At 39.8% G+C, this 15,875-nt stretch overlaps 1 protein-coding gene across 2 annotated transcripts in view; it reads right to left on the bottom strand.

The window, feature by feature from the left end:
* GABRB3 (gamma-aminobutyric acid type A receptor subunit beta3) overlaps positions 1–15,875 on the bottom strand; it is a gene marked incomplete at both ends in the record, with an annotated part of 169,794 nt that overhangs the window by 23,632 nt on the left and 130,287 nt on the right. For both annotated transcript variants that reach the window (XM_084253898.1, XM_084253899.1), the window contains 2 exons: positions 1,393–1,530; positions 4,910–4,992. In XM_084253898.1, the coding sequence (XP_084110024.1) occupies positions 1,393–1,530; positions 4,910–4,992 (221 nt within the window). The remainder of the gene's footprint in view (positions 1–1,392; positions 1,531–4,909; positions 4,993–15,875) is intronic.

Raw genomic sequence — 15,875 nt, 5'->3', positions numbered from 1 at the left:
GTCGTGGAAATCACTCCTAATGAGAAGCCTATGCTCCTGCTAGTTCTCAGTGCCCACCCAAGGCCTCAGCACATCCTCTCTGGAGACGGCAGGGACATCTGCAGGACCTCTGGCAACAGAGGACAGAACTGCATAAAAACGGACCATGACTGGTGTGTTCAACATGCAGGTTTGTTTGTATTTGGCCTGTCTGTTGGGTCTTAGAGGCTTGGGTGGAGGAAAGGGGAGGGGCACTTGACTCATTCTTCACTTACCCCGTGACAGCTGCTGCCCACCTAGGAGCTGGCATTCACAAGGTGGCCACTGGGAGGGCTACATCAGGACCCAAATAGGCCCCTCCTTCGAAAGCTGTATCCTGAGGATGCAGACAGTCGGAGAAACCACTGAGGCTAGCATGGGGAGGGAGTATGGGAGCAGAGCAGGGTCAAAAAGCCTTCCCAAAGAAAGTGGCATCTGGATTAGGCTAAACGTGAGTGAGGGAAGTCCAGGCAGCTGGGCAGTAAGGTGGTAAGGAAGGCAGGTTGCTGTGGGTCAAAGGCATTCTAGCCAGAGGCAATAGGCAGAGAGATCAAGACTTCACAAAGGTCATCACAGGGTCCAGGGTTGGAGCTAATTTCCCACCTGGCACTGTTGTTTAAGGTATATTGACAAGTGAGGCTGAGATGGGGTCCTAGATCTCCTTTCACTTAGCATTTTCAACCCAGAGTTTGTGACCTTTATCACAATTTGCAAAGCACTTTTGCTTACCATCTTCAAGACAATAAACAGCATTCAAAGAATGCAAAGGTAATCATTGTAAAATACACATGGTTGTAAGCTAATAAAATCTTAGTGGGGACAGACAGGAGAGCAAAAGATACCCTGTTACTTTTTTGGGTAGGTGACAATGACATCACAGCTGGGATAACCTTAACCAGACAGGAGCAGGAGCACGTGATTGTGTCGGAAGAGGCACCACTAACTTTTGTGGCCAAGGTCATGGACTACTGAGGTTGCCCACTATCCATGGGTGGGAGAAGTTTGCTTCCTCCTGGAAGAACAGTATTCCCTCCTCAGACCTTCTTTCCCCTTTCTTTCTGCTTCCAAAGTCAACAATGTCCCTTTTTGTATAGATGAGAGTCACTTATGTTATCAAACACAGGTTAGTGAAATTTACCCTTTTAACTTTCCACTAACCTGCCCCAGACAGCATCTGCTTGTCTCTCGATCCTTCCTACCCATCAAGTCTTACCATTTCCCTTAAGACACAGAGAAGGGGTACCTAAGGTGATGGAGATGGATGGTGGAGCTTCTTTGAATGACAGATGCTGAGGGTCAGTGGCAGGGCATTTCACAAGGAAACCATCACCAGCCATAGTCCATCCAGGGAGTAGGAGTGGACGCAGGACTCACCTGTGGCAAAGACAACATTCCTTGAGACCAGACGATGCTCCACAATAGAGAACTGAGGGAGCTCGATCCTCTCCACTCCAGTGACAGCCTTGTCACCACCACGCCAATAAAATTCAATGTCATCCGTGGTGTAGCCATCTGACAGGAGAAAGAAGAGGGGATAGAGATACAAACTCATCACTTTGTCTCCACGACAGACTAAAGAAGCTATAGTTAAAAAAGTAGGGCCTCCTTGGTGGTGCAAAGGGTTAAGCACTGCACTATGAAGCAAACTGCAGCCACTGCAGCACGAGTTCAATCCCCGGCAGGCCAGGGAGCTACCCACATGGCGCAGCAGACCTCTCCTGTCTCGCCCGCTGCTCCCCTCAGCAGTGTACTTCAGTCAATCTGCCTATTGTGTTCCCCACTCTGTCTCTGCTGGATCCTCTCACCCCCTACACCTCTGGCCTGTACCCCAGCTCTTGTATGCATAAATAAATAAATCTTTAAAAAAATGGAAGCAACAGTTTGCCCCATTTGAAGTAGATTTGCTTGATGTGCTTGTCTATGAGAAGAAGCATCACCAAAGAGCTACCTTTCAAATATTCTTGAATTACATACCCTCTGATTTGTACCAGACGATGTTGAAAAACAGAAATGGGGGAAGCACTGACAAGAGTTCTATTTGCTAAACCTAATTGCAGAACTGGCCTGGACATTATACAGAATGAATTTTAAATATATATACTAACAGTATTGAATCAGATGGTTATAAGGAAAAATGAGATCTCAAGTATGAAGATTTTTTTTCAAAGGCAACTCTGCTCAAAAGCCACTAAATTTTTACAAACTTAAAGGTGAACTTAACCAATTGGTGTTTGATGACATTAGAAACTCTCAGAGTAAGAGCAGTGTCCTGGGCATTTTCTAATGGTCCTATCAGTCCCTGGCTATGAGGTTTTGCAACCTTAGAAATGCCTTTGTTGGGACACTCGTGGACCTTAGAGATTTGTGCAATGATCTCATCTGAAAAAGGAGTGGTTACTGGCCAGATTAGAACTCCAAACCCAGAACTCAACAGTGCTTCTGGAGAACAATAAGATGATAACATCCAGTGTTACTTGTGGCACTTAGGAGTCTTTCATTTATTTTTTTAAAGATTTATTTTATTTATTTATACAAGCTGGATACAGTCAGAAGCACGGGAGGGTGAGAGAATCCACCAGAGCCAGAGCGGAGAGCAGAACAGGCAGACTGACGAAGTACACTGCTGAGGGGAGCAGTGGGTGGCAGGAGAGGTCTGCACGCCATGTGGGACCCTCGCCTGGCGGCCGGGGATCGAACCGGCACTGTAGAGGCTGCGGGCAGCTTCGCAACCCAGCGCTTGACCACGTGCCACAGGGAAGGCCCTTAGGAGTATTTTAATGGAGGAGGTCAGCTTAACCAACAAAGTCTATAAAACTTATACTTGGAGAAAAATAGCTTTTCAATATAATGGAGTTTTTTATTTGAACATATAATACCACAGAAGGCAGACTCTCAGTGTTTGGCTTTAAACAAGTAAACCAAAACTGTAAGGATGATGGCTCCCGCACTTAATTCCATCCTTCTAGTTCCATTGGCTATCTCCTCTCCCCACATGGTGGTCACACCTCTGTCTCCAACCTTCCCTCTATTTCTTTACACTCCATTCTCATCTGGCAGCCATGGCAACCTCAAATAGAGTACACACCCTACCAAGTCACTCCTCCGCTGAATATTTTCAAATGTTTTCCAATGCAATGAGCAAAACAAGCCCAAACTCCTTATAAGGATTCCGAGATCCTGCAGGAATGGATGCTGTGCATGCGACTCCCTGTCCCTTGCTCAACATTAGTTCCAGCTCAGACCAGTACACTGTGTCAGTGCTCCAGTGCTTTCCACCCAATGTGCCCTCAGATCTCCATGTGGCTAACACTTCCCCATGTGTGCACCTGACTTTGATCCTTTTGCAGTGACCCTCTCTCTCCAATACTCCATCTTATAAGCAACCTCAGAAGTTTCTGTCTTTTATAAGACTTTGCTTCCTTTAAAGCATTTATCGCTATTTGTTTTCTAATTGTTTCCTGTTTTCTCTTTGGCAATATAAGTGCCAGGAGGCAAGCATCTTGTCTATTTTCTCTATATATTGCTGTGCTTTAAACAAAATGTAAAGAGCTGATATCAAATAAACATTTATTAGCTCAATTGGTGGATTGATGAATTTACCTCCTATTTGGACATAACACCACACCTTCCTTTTGCCCATTCCCAACACAGAGATATGTACATTTGGGTCACCCAAACATTGGGAAAATTCAGTCTTCCACTGAAATGTTTTCACCAGGAATTCTCCAAGGAGGAGAGCCCTACACACCAAGGAGCTCTCTTCTACAGCAGTCTTTCCTTCCTTAGCTCAAGCATTGCCATGACAGGATCTACCCTCTCAGAAGCTACTTGTTGTTGCTCATACTGTTGAAATAGAAGTCACTTTCTTGTTAGATTCCAAATTTGCCCTCCTGAAACTCAGTGACTCCAGCTTGGGGTTGTGTCCTCCAACCACATGGAATTCACTTAACTTCTTACAAAAGTTCAACTGTTGGGAAATCACCTGAGCCTTCTGTCCCTTGGGCTAATGTCACTTGACCTAATTTCATGTCCCTCAACTGCTGAGTACACAGCTCTCAGAAAACAAGATAGTGACCAGTGCGGCAGTGAGGGCACAGTTGGGCTGGTTTCTTCTGGTCTCTGGACACTGGCCTCCCACCAGTAAAGTTTCCCAATATGGTTATGCACAAAGGTATTCACTTTTAGCCACAAGATTCTAAGTGAGGCTGAAAAGTTAGTCACTTGCCATTCAAAAAAAAAATACAATGTAAATATGGCCAATTTAAGTCCAACTGAGATGAATTATAAATCAAATATAACCAGTGGGGATAAGTAACGGCAGCAGCTACACTCGGACATGCCAGGAGGGGTAGTTCTGGTGGCAGGAGGACACCGGTTTGGTAGGTGATAACCAGGCAGCTCTTGGCTCTCACATTGAAGTGCTCAATGCTGAATTATCAATAAGGCATCTGAATACTCTTCAAATTGAAGAAAATTGCCAAGATGCAGAAATAGCTGGCTTGTAAAGCTCAGTTCCTGATGGGAAATGAGTTACACTTCAACTGCCAGGGGTCCCAGGAGTACAGCCACTCATGTGTGATGAAGCATATTGTGAGAAAATTGCATCTTACTGTTTGCGCTCTTCTCACCGAATGTATGAGATGGGGAGCACTTGTTTTCTTATATTTCAGCACAGTAAACAGAATCTTAATCAGATTAGAATAAAGAAGTCTTTTATGCTGAGTCTCTGCCATGACAGTAAAATTTGCAGAGTAGAAGATTCTACCTCTAAATTTTAGGATAGTAAAAACTATGACAACAAAGTGATACATGGCTTGGGAAAAGATGCTAAATTAAGGACAAGGAAGCGTAAAAAAAAACATTTGGATGAAAAGGAAATACAGATACACACAGCTTTCAATTTCCAGGGTGCAATTCTGTTCATCCAAGGGGTATCTTCTCAGGTCCATCATGCATGCTGCAGTTGTGGTGATTCTGGAACACAGAGCAAGGACATGTTAAGGATGGGATCAAAATGCATCGGGGAAAACTGCTTCTAGAGCAGCAATAGTAACCCCTAAAGACAAAAGGCATTTCACAATATATACTGAATAATTTACAGAATAAGGTAGACCAATTTTATCAAGAAAAGCGACATAACTTAAAATCCTATAAAATGATTCATGGGTTTTTTTCACTTTAAATAATCACAGGCAAAGAAGGGAAGGTTTCTAAGGAAACTCTTCCATTTTTTTCTGTCTCCTTGTCCTCATAATAAAAAGATTTATTAGCTGTATAAACATGTGGAAACAGAACTGATTAATTCAGATTGAATTCTTTGACTTTGAAGTCAAGTGTACAGATACACAGGCTACATGTTGGGATTCTAACCAACTTTCTGCTTGATCCTATGATTTCAACACTCCAGAATGTTTTGCCAGAAGATAATCTCTCATTAGTACTTATTCTGAATCAAAATTGAATGGGCTAGCTTCTGAGGGGGGTCAGCTGCAGCCATGGAAATAATTGATATCAGGGCCAAGGACTGTTAAGCCTCCACCATGCAATGGTTAAAACAAACATACATGAGAAACAGTACTTCCAGAAATATCAAGTTCATATCATACTCTGTTTACAGCTTCATTTTAAGTAAATTAATCTGCCCAAAGTCATTGTTGAAATGCAGCAATTAGGCTACATGATTTATATCATTTTTCTCTAGAATCCCATCCCTTTCCCACAGCCACAGTTGACTGGGTTGGGGTGGGCCCCTGATTCAAGGATAGTCAATCATCAGCTGATCAGGAAATCTATGATGTGGCCTGAGTTTAATGGCAGAATGGAGCTGAAGGAATTCACTTCATGGAAATTAATTAAGATAAGAATGGAACTGAACATGCCAAGTTGATGAATTACAGGCTTATGATGCCACTTTCAAACTGGATAATCAGATATAAGGAATCTGATTAAAAAAGTAAAGGGGAGAAATTGCAGAGAGTAGATGGCTGAGGAGACAGCCATGGCCTTGAAGGATGTACACACACATCTCAGGGAGAAGTATTCTCACAGCTGCATGGAGGCTGTGCAAATGGCAGCCCTATCTAGGCCCACTCAATGGTACATCATGAGAATGAAGAAGAATGTCTTCTGAGATCCTTAAAATCATCTAGGGAACCTCCCCCTCCCCACCACACCCCATGTTCCCCCTTTCTAGAAAATTCCTCTTTCTAGCATTCATCTTTCTCTGGGCATCCTTCCAAGTGACTATTCACAACAAACCAACTACTACTTCACGTAACATGAGCAAGCCCTGCTCCTGTCCGCAGAGTCTAACTCCCTAACTAAATCACCAGTGAAACAACATGCATGAGCCAGTTCTGTTGCACAACCCATTTCATCTACATGCAGGTAGAAATAATGGAGTAAAGTATGTCCTTCTATTAGCATCTGGTTAGAAAAAGTGCTACATTTCAATAGATGAGAAGAGCAGCAAGGGAAATGTCAACACATTTGGCAATCGTGGGTCAATGCTAAATTTTATCTATTCAAATAGCATGTGTGTGCCAGGCAGACATTTGCTATAAGACCAACAGTAATGGTGAAAGTGTGTCCTTTCCAAATGTCATAACACTTCCAATTATCACTCCAAGCAGTGGATTACATCCTATAATCCAAAATCAACACATAGACCTTTGGTGTATTTTTCTACAGTGTCTGATTTCTAGCCAACCCCACACTTTCAAACTGTGGTATGTCTTATGGCAGATTGGTAAGCCAACATCCATACAAGATGCTTATAAGGAAAATCAGAATAAATTTATACTAAAATGATGGATTTTTGGAAGTGAAAAATATCTACACTAGAAATGTTCAATTTTAATTTTTCCTACATATATTTTTGTACCTACTTACTTGAACAGAATCATGAATTGAAATTACTATTTTCAGCTTGTTTTCCATATCCATATCCCAAATCACCCCCTAAAACACATACACACAAGGGTGTGTGCACAAGTGCACATGCACACAAACATGTCCAAATAGTTTAGGGCTCACACTTCATGTGGCATTATCTAGCGTGTTTCATAGGAATTATGAAAAGGGGACCATGAAAGTAGAAGTGGTGAGAGTCCACCCAATACAGTTGTTCTCTGTCTTCTCATACAAGTGTGGTTCTGATAATGAATCCTTTTACTATTTGCTTGAGGAATAAAGTAAAGGCATCTATTCCCTTCCACCTATGGAAAAAATACACAGAAAACCCTTTCAAGGTGACAAGAGAGACACAAAAGCCTACTCATGCTATAAAGCCTAAGGATGCTATAAAGCACAAGGATGGCACAAGAGAAAAAGGAAATTTCTTATCATGTACATACATATATAATATATGATATTTGCATTATATATGAAAAGTTATAAATATAATGTGCAAAAAGAGAAAATAAACATCCTACCTGCTAATGACCCTAGTGATATTTAACCCACTGTGGGATATAGCAGAGACAATTCTGCTTTCATGAGTGACACACCCCTAAAAGATACACTTAACAAAAAGAAATGTGAAAATTGAAGGAACAAACTTTAAGTTCATGGGGAAAGCCAGGGGGAATAGAGCTCAAAAGTCCTTGACTAATATTCCTGTGGACCTTACAGAATTAAAGTATCTGGCCCCTAGTGGTCTCTCCTTGCATTACTCCATTTTAATATTTCATAATCAGAACCACATATTATTGGGGTGGTCCTTGATTTGTTGACTTATAGGCCCCTTGCCTGTCCTCAAGTGAATTCATCAGGGTTAGAACATAGACAGGCATTGATTTTATACTCTGCGATTTTGCTAAATTTATTTTTAGATCTAATAGTGTTGGAGTTTCTTTGAATAGACTCTTTAGGCTTTATTTTATATATGATCATTCCATCTGTTCACAAACAACTTCCTTCCATTAGAAAAGATGTGGTAACAATGGGAATCCTTGACTTGTTACTGATCTTTGGATAAAAAGTCTCCACTGAATCCATTGACTGTAGTGTTAATTATCAGTTTTTCATATTTCATTCTTATTATATGAGGAAGTGTCTTTCAATTCCTCTTCACATTTTTTATAATAAAAAGATGTTGAATTTTGTCAGAAGCTTTTTCTGTATCAAATGTGATGTTTATGTGGCTTTCTTTTACTTTATTAATGTGATATAGTGCATTGATTTTTATGTTGAACCATCTTTGCATTCCCAGAATCAATCCCAATTGGTCATAGTATATGCTACTGAATTCAGTTTGTATTTTTTTTGGAATTCCTGATTAATATTTGTAAGGGATATGGATCTATGTCTTCTTATAGAGTTTTTGTCTGGTTTTGGTATCAGAGTAATACTGACCTCATAGAAAGAATAAGGAAACATTGTTTCCTTTTTATTTTATTTTATTTTTTTTTTGGAAGAGATTCTGTTTGAATCAACTGGTGCTAATTCTTCTTCACATGCTTTTTAGAATTTATCAGTGAAGACATGTGGTCCAGGGAATTTTTTTTGTTGTGGGAGGTTCTCAAGTACTGATTCAATATGCAAACTAGTGTAGTCTGTTCACATTTTCTATTTCTCTGTGATTTGGTAGGTTGTAGTTTCTAAGAATTTGTCCATTTCATCTAGCTTGTCCCATTCTCTGGCATATTCTTTTTTTGAAATATTCTTTTCTAAACTTTTATTTCTTTAATCTGGGTAGTAATGTCTCCTTTCTCATTTCTGATTTTTTCTGAGTCCTCACTCCTATTTCATAGTCAATCTAGCTAAAGATTTGTGAATTTTGTTCACACCAATGTGATCAAACAAAAATAATAATAAAATTAAGGAAAATGAAGACTAAAAATAATCATTATAAATAACGTGATTGTAAAATTAAAACCCTCAAGATGATTAACCAATCTGCTAGAACTAATAAGAGGTTTGTCTGATGGGATATAATATTGGAGAGATATATAGATAAAGATAAATAAATAGATCAATAGCTTTCCACATGCTAGCTCAATTAGAAGTCAGCTAGGAAAATAATGTAAAAATGGGCCTCCCCGGTGGCACAGCAGGTTGAGCGCCGCACTGTGAAGCTGTCTGCAGCCTCTGAAGTGTGGGTTCAATTCCCAGCTGGCCAGAGAGAAACCACATGGTGGGACAGACCTCTCCTGTCTCATCCGCTGCTCTCCTTAGCAGTGTCTCCAGTCTGTCTGCCTGTTCTGTTCCCTGCTCTGTCTCTGGTGAATTCTCTCACCCTCCCGCACCGATGGTCTGAACCCCAGTTCTTGTATAAATAAATCAATCTTTAAAAAAAAGAAAAGAAAGAAAAATAATATAAAAATGATTCATTTCTAATAGAACCACACTTTTAAGAGTTAGGAATAATTTTATCAAGAAATGCATGAGCTGTCTATGAAGAAAATGATATATGGTGTGGCATATGTTCTTTTCAAAGTAATATTTAATGAACATAATTCCAACATCTCAAATTGAATTTTTAAGAATTTGATAAAACAAATGTGGGAGAAAAACTTGGTAAGTATTGGAACAAATAGTTAACCATTAAAAAGAAAATGTTGGATAAATATTTCACACCCTACATCAATATAAATTCTGATGGATTGGGAATCTAAATGGAAATATCAAACTATACTACAGAAAGAAGAGTTGTAATTTAAAGTTAAACTTCATACAATATTTTTCCTTATTTCTACCAACCCTACTCAAGATTTTGGGAATGGAATAATAAACAAGACAGGAGCAGTTCTTTTCTCAGAGAGACTATACTCTCACGGTGGTTTTCCCACCATCATAAATGGGAACATACAACCAACAAACAAGAAATACAATAAAAATGATAATGTCAGATCTGGATAAGTGATATGGTAAAAATAAAATATGGGGCCTCCCTCATGGTGCAGGGGTTAAAGACAGTGCTATCAAGCTATCGCCATCCACTGCAACACAAGTTCAATCCCTGGCTGGCCAGGGAGCTACCCACATGGTGCAGCAGACCTCTCCTGTCTCTCCCGCTGCTCCCCTCAGCAGTGTATTTCAGTCAATCTGCCTGTTCTGCTCCCCACTCTGTCTCTGGTGAATCCTCTCACACCCTCACCTCTGGCTGATACCCCAGTTCTTGTATGCATAAACAAATAAATCTTTAAAAAATAAAATATGATGATGTAACACAAAGGTAAGAGATGATGAGAGAAGGGCTCACCTTGCAGAGGTGACAGTTGATTTCTCACAAATTACATAATTGCATTATGACACTAAAACCACAAATGTCTAGAAACCATACATGTCTAGACCAAGTACAGTCATGTATCATTAAAATTTTGATCGATGTATTACATATACAATGGTAGTCCCAATAGGCTGTACCATCTAGATTTGAAGATGATTTTGGATAACAAAATCATCTAATGACACATTCCTAGGAATGTGACTCCAAGTTAAGTGATGCATGGCTATATTACATCTAGCAAAATGTATGCACAAAGGCCCTAGGCCAGGGACATATTTGCTAGTGCTAAAGAGCAGAAGGAAGGTCTGTATACTGAAAGCATGATGAGGGAGAACCATGATAGAAAAAGAGGGCTTAGAGTTTTAGGCCAAATCCTTGGGAAGGGAGAGGATGCCAAGGAAAGCCAGGTCTTGACATGGTCAGGAACCCATTCTCCACTTGAAAAAGGATGCAAAGAGTAAACACAGGCATGCCAGCCACTCTCTTTTTACATAAAAACATAAATATGTTTCTGTGTGTTCAATAAAAACATGTAATGTCATTAAATGAAAGTGAGGATGGAAGTCTGAAGAGGGTGCTTATAAGTAGGGGAAGAATAAACATGCTTGGGAAGGAATGAGAAATTTTATCAGTGGAACTGAAAGTGAGACAAATGACTTCCTCCATATTTGAGGGGTGAAGTAAAGAGATTCCTTACAGTAGCCTCAATAATGATAAATCCCAAAGTAGGTGTCCCAAGCCTGCTTGTTGGTGAGAGTATAAACTGGCATAATCCCACTTGGAAAACAATTTATCAGTATGTTATTTACTTGCATTAGAGTAATTGGGAGATAGAGATAAAACAAGGGGTTGGCAGTTAAGTGCAAACTCAAATCACATGGGTATTATTATTTCTTTGAGTTCATATCTTTTCTCGAGGGAAATGGTGTTTGATCAGAACCACTGTGTAAAGTACTGTAGGAATAAGAGGGCAAGAAAACCAATTAGATGACTTCATTAGGACATTATGAAATTAGTTCTAGTTTCATTTTCATAATGTGATCAATCTCTTTAAGGATGGGAATGGCAACTTTAACAATAGTAGCAAATTTTAACAGATGCAAACTTTTTATTTTCTGATAACTTTTACAACAAGCCTCTCCAGCAGAACACAGCCACAATTTTTTAGGATAAAAATGACTCAACCTCTGACTTCCAGGTGACTTTTGGAACAAACTAAATACCATTTTGTGAACCTGTTCCCAATGCTTAGTATCAGAGAAAAAGTTCAAAGACAAAAACATGCATGGCCTGAAGAATAATCACATTACAAATGACCTTCCCTGATGCAAAGGTGAGGCATTCAGTGACATAGGTGACCTGCTGACTGAAAAAGAAAGTTGGAAGGGAGAGGAATGTTGACTCCACCTTCTCAGGGACACCAGATACTTCAGCCAGCACCGAAGAAAGAGAACAAAACCTCTGTTGAGGGGCCTCCCCTGGTGGCGCAGGCGGTTGAGCGCCACACTGCAAAGCTGTCCACAGTCTCTGCAGCCCTGGTTCGATCCTGGCCGCGGGGGTCCCACATGGCACCACAGACCTCTCCTGGCTCACCCACTGCTCCCCTCAGCAGTGTATTTCATCAGTCTGTCTGTTCTGTTACCCGCTTTGTCTCTGGTGAATCCTTTCACCCTCCCGCACATCTGGCCTGTACCCCGGTTCTTGTATGAATAAATAAATAAATCTTTAAAAAAAAAACTAACAAAACCTGTTTTGAGAACAGGGCCAAGGGCCAAGGCCTGCGAGCCTTTCACTCAGTCCCTAGATCCTGGACAGGTTTAGTCTATATGCCCAAAGAAAATTTTCAAAGGATCCAACTTTGTTATTTTCATTTGTTTCCTGAACCCCATTTTCTTTTCATTGAAATAACACTGCATTATAACCTTATGTAAGTTTTAGGTGTGCATCATTAAAAGAAAAAACACACCTGCATATATACTACATTAAGGTCACCAACTAAAAGTCAAAATCTCTCCTTCACCATACAAGTGACACCTTTTACCTAGTTTACCCACCCCCATCCCTCTTTCTTTCAAATAACCAGTAGTTGGTCTTAGAGTCTGAAGTTTCATTTTGTTTTATTTAGTTCATTTGTTTGCTTGGTTTCTCTGTACATCACACAAGAGTAAAATCATACAGGGTCAAGTTTTATTTTAGGATATTGTACCTGCCCCTCCAGATTATTCCTTTATGTCACATGGTTATGGGGTTCTGTGCAAGAAGATCAATTCATGGTCTTATTCAGCTGAGCTCCAGTCAGTGAGCTCATGTGAGCCTTAGCCCCAGTTTCAAGCTCAAGGAGCTGTAAGGGTCATAGAAAAAAAGTTCATGATCTAAAACGACCTTTTCTCACTGTCAGAACATGACCACTCTTAAGCATCTGTGCGAGCAGCCATCTACTACTTTTGCGGAGTCATCAGAGTAATGGATTAATGATTTCCCAGAATAAGACTGGATGATGTATACACCTACGTCATGGACAGCTCATCCACAGCCAGAGATCTTCATCTACCCTTGATAAAGCAAAAGCCCTCATTGATCGGATACTGCAGTAACTGTACACGATTGGAAAAGGAGCCTAGGAAAGCTAAATGGTAATGACCTACCAGTTTGGTCTACTTGGGAGGAAGGAGTGAGGAAAATTCTATCTTGCGGTCCAGAGACACAGCCTGGTCAACTAGCATCTCGGGGATTTAGCCAGTAGGAGATGAATCTCTATTGGGTTTGACTTCTTTAGCAGCATCTTACAAGCAGGAGACCAGGAATAATTCCAGACCTCCACACAACTGCCATGGGCAGATTAACCGACTAATGTCCTCGGCTGGGCCAGAGAGGACTCACTCAGTGCCATGCCATGACACTTAAGTTATCAAGGGGTATAATTATTCGTTGGTCCATCCCTGGCTTGCCACCCCACCAATATGATCCAGTAAGCAAAGTAGTGGGAAAAAAAAAAAAAAACAGAAAGGGAAGAAGGGAAGCCAGGTGGGAAGTGAAGCCAAAGGAAGGCCCACCAATGCAAGCATGCAAGCTGTCCAAGTGGTTTTCTCAAAAAATATGAGATATATAGTGTGCATGTTTGTGCATGTGTGTGTATATGCTTATCATGTCAAGTATATGTAAATGGTACTTCATTTTGCACAGAATAGCATCAATGTGTGTCTACATGGTATGCACATGAATTTAATAAAATGATGGGGATTTTGAAATACTAACCTGCTTTTTGTGCAAAAATTACAAATTACCTCAAATTTGAATTTATCATTATGGCTAGGAGTGGTTTTTAAAACTCAAGACAGAAATTTCTAGATTAGCCAATTTCAAAAGCAATCAGATGGCTCAGGCAGTGTAGCTGCTAAGAATAAGGTGGTCTGTTATTGTAGATTTTCTTTCTGGCAGCATGTCTGGGTCTGCATAGATCTGGAGAAGTGTTTCAAAAACACAAGTTTCTAAATATAGATATAAAGATTGTATTGTGAGTACTTTTGAATAAAATCAACTACTTATGCAGAAATCCATTTACTCATTAAGATGCATAATCAATGTAAATTTGACCGGAGAGATTTTTTTAGGTTACTCTATGAAGTTCATTATTGTAAGTTTCCCAGAACTTATTATTACACTATTATTTAGCTTTCATATAAGAATTTGCAAGCAGAATATAAATAAAACTATAGTTTTATTCTTTGATTTTTCTTACATTTTCCTAGCTTATGGTAATATATCTAACATTTTCAAATGGAGTTTGGAAATGGATTCAAGTTCTTTCATTCCTCTTATATCATTCTCTCTGCTATAGACTGAATGTTAGTGTCCCCCCAAAAATTAATTTATTGAACTCCTATCCCCTAAAGGGTATGCTATCAGGAGGTGGAGGTCTAAGTCTTGAGGATGGGATATTCATTGATGGGATTAGTGTTCTTTTGGAAAAGACCCCAGAATTCTCTGCTCCCTTCTACCAGGTAAGGACACAGTGAGGAGACTGTAAATTAGGAGCCAGGATATGGGTTCTCATTGGACACTGCTGGCACCTTGATCTTGAACTTCTAATCTCTCAAACTGTGAGAAAAAATGATTGTTCATCGCCTATAAACCATGCTGTCTGTGGTATTTTGTGATGGTATCCCCTAGACTAAAATGCTATACTATCCTATCAGAGCTTTATGCTTTTAACAGAGACACACTAATATACTCTAACTCCGGTAAAAGAGTCAATGAATGAATGGATGGAGGAAGGAAAAATAAAGACTAATTATAATAAAGTAAATATCAAAATCAACAAGCAACTATAAGCCAGAGACACACTACAGGCGGGTATGGGGGGAGAAGGGAGTAGGATCAAAACAAGGGGGCTGGGAATTGTATGAAACCAAGATGAAAATGCATACATTGTGCAAAAATGAAAAATGATATAAAAACTATATAAAACAAAATTTAAAAACTAAAATATAGTTAAGTAGATTGCCTAAAAGAAAAATAATAAAGATGGAAGGAAGCCAAATAGCAAGTTTTGCTTAAAAAGTCAAGAAAGTCAAACTGATTTTTTAATTGATATTTGCTTCTTTGCTCTCTCTCCACTACACACACACACACACACACACACACACACACACTAGTTCTTCTATTCTTTTTTTATTTTTTGAGGGGAAAGTGGACGAGTAGATGAAGGCCATGTCTCCTGGGTTTACGTTCACGAGATTTCTGGATAATCTTTTCCATGACTGATGTACTTGTCAGAGCCTCCAGAACTTTGCAACCACATCTCTCATTTCCAGGCAAAAATATTAAATGCTGAAAATGTCCCAAAGAAACATCAATCAAGACACCTTTTATAGTAACTCCATGGCTTGGTTGACATGTGCCACTTTTTTTTTTTTCTATTACAGTTAATAAAGTCTTATTTTTCTAAAGTTCTCATTCCACATATTGCTGTTTAGAGGAAGTCATTCAGTCATTTTCTTTATCTAAAGCCATGCTAAAGAATCCCCTTTACATCTCAAAGCACTCAAAGTTACAGTATATATTGTTATGATTTCACGGAGACCTGCTGAAGTCATAGTTAAAAGGCTAGGAACACACAAGACATTTACATAAATCTTCCCTCTAAGATCTCTATATGTCTCACATGGGGGACTCCTAGGAGGGTCAGGTTACTTTTAAAGCCGGGGTTCAAGAAACACACACACACACACATTTACTCTAAAACAAAACAAAACAAAAATCAGTGCAAGAAACCAAAGCTTTTCAAAAGCAGGGTGTGCCAAAGATGATATTCATAATAATTAACCACCACCAACAGTGGAACATCATGGGAAGATCTGATGGTTTCCTGGGTAACCAGGAAAGCCCAGAACATCCTCAGCCTCATTTCCAAATTCAAGAAATTTTATTGTGAGACCTGATGAGAGATGATTCTTCTCAGAAGCCTGGCATTTAGTCATTCCCATAAATATCAGTGGCACTACCTCATAAAGCTCCGTGGAGACCAGACCTTATATCAGCACAACAGACGTTATTTTCAACTCTGTGAACAGCTTTGGGAGAACCTTCTTGAGAGCGTCTGCTGTGTCAGGGCAATATTAATTAC

Source organism: Talpa europaea, assembly GCF_964194135.1.
Source record: "Talpa europaea genome assembly, chromosome: 14".
NCBI classification, from domain to species: Eukaryota; Metazoa; Chordata; class Mammalia; order Eulipotyphla; family Talpidae; genus Talpa; species Talpa europaea.
This window is presented reverse-complemented; position numbering and strand designations above follow the sequence as displayed.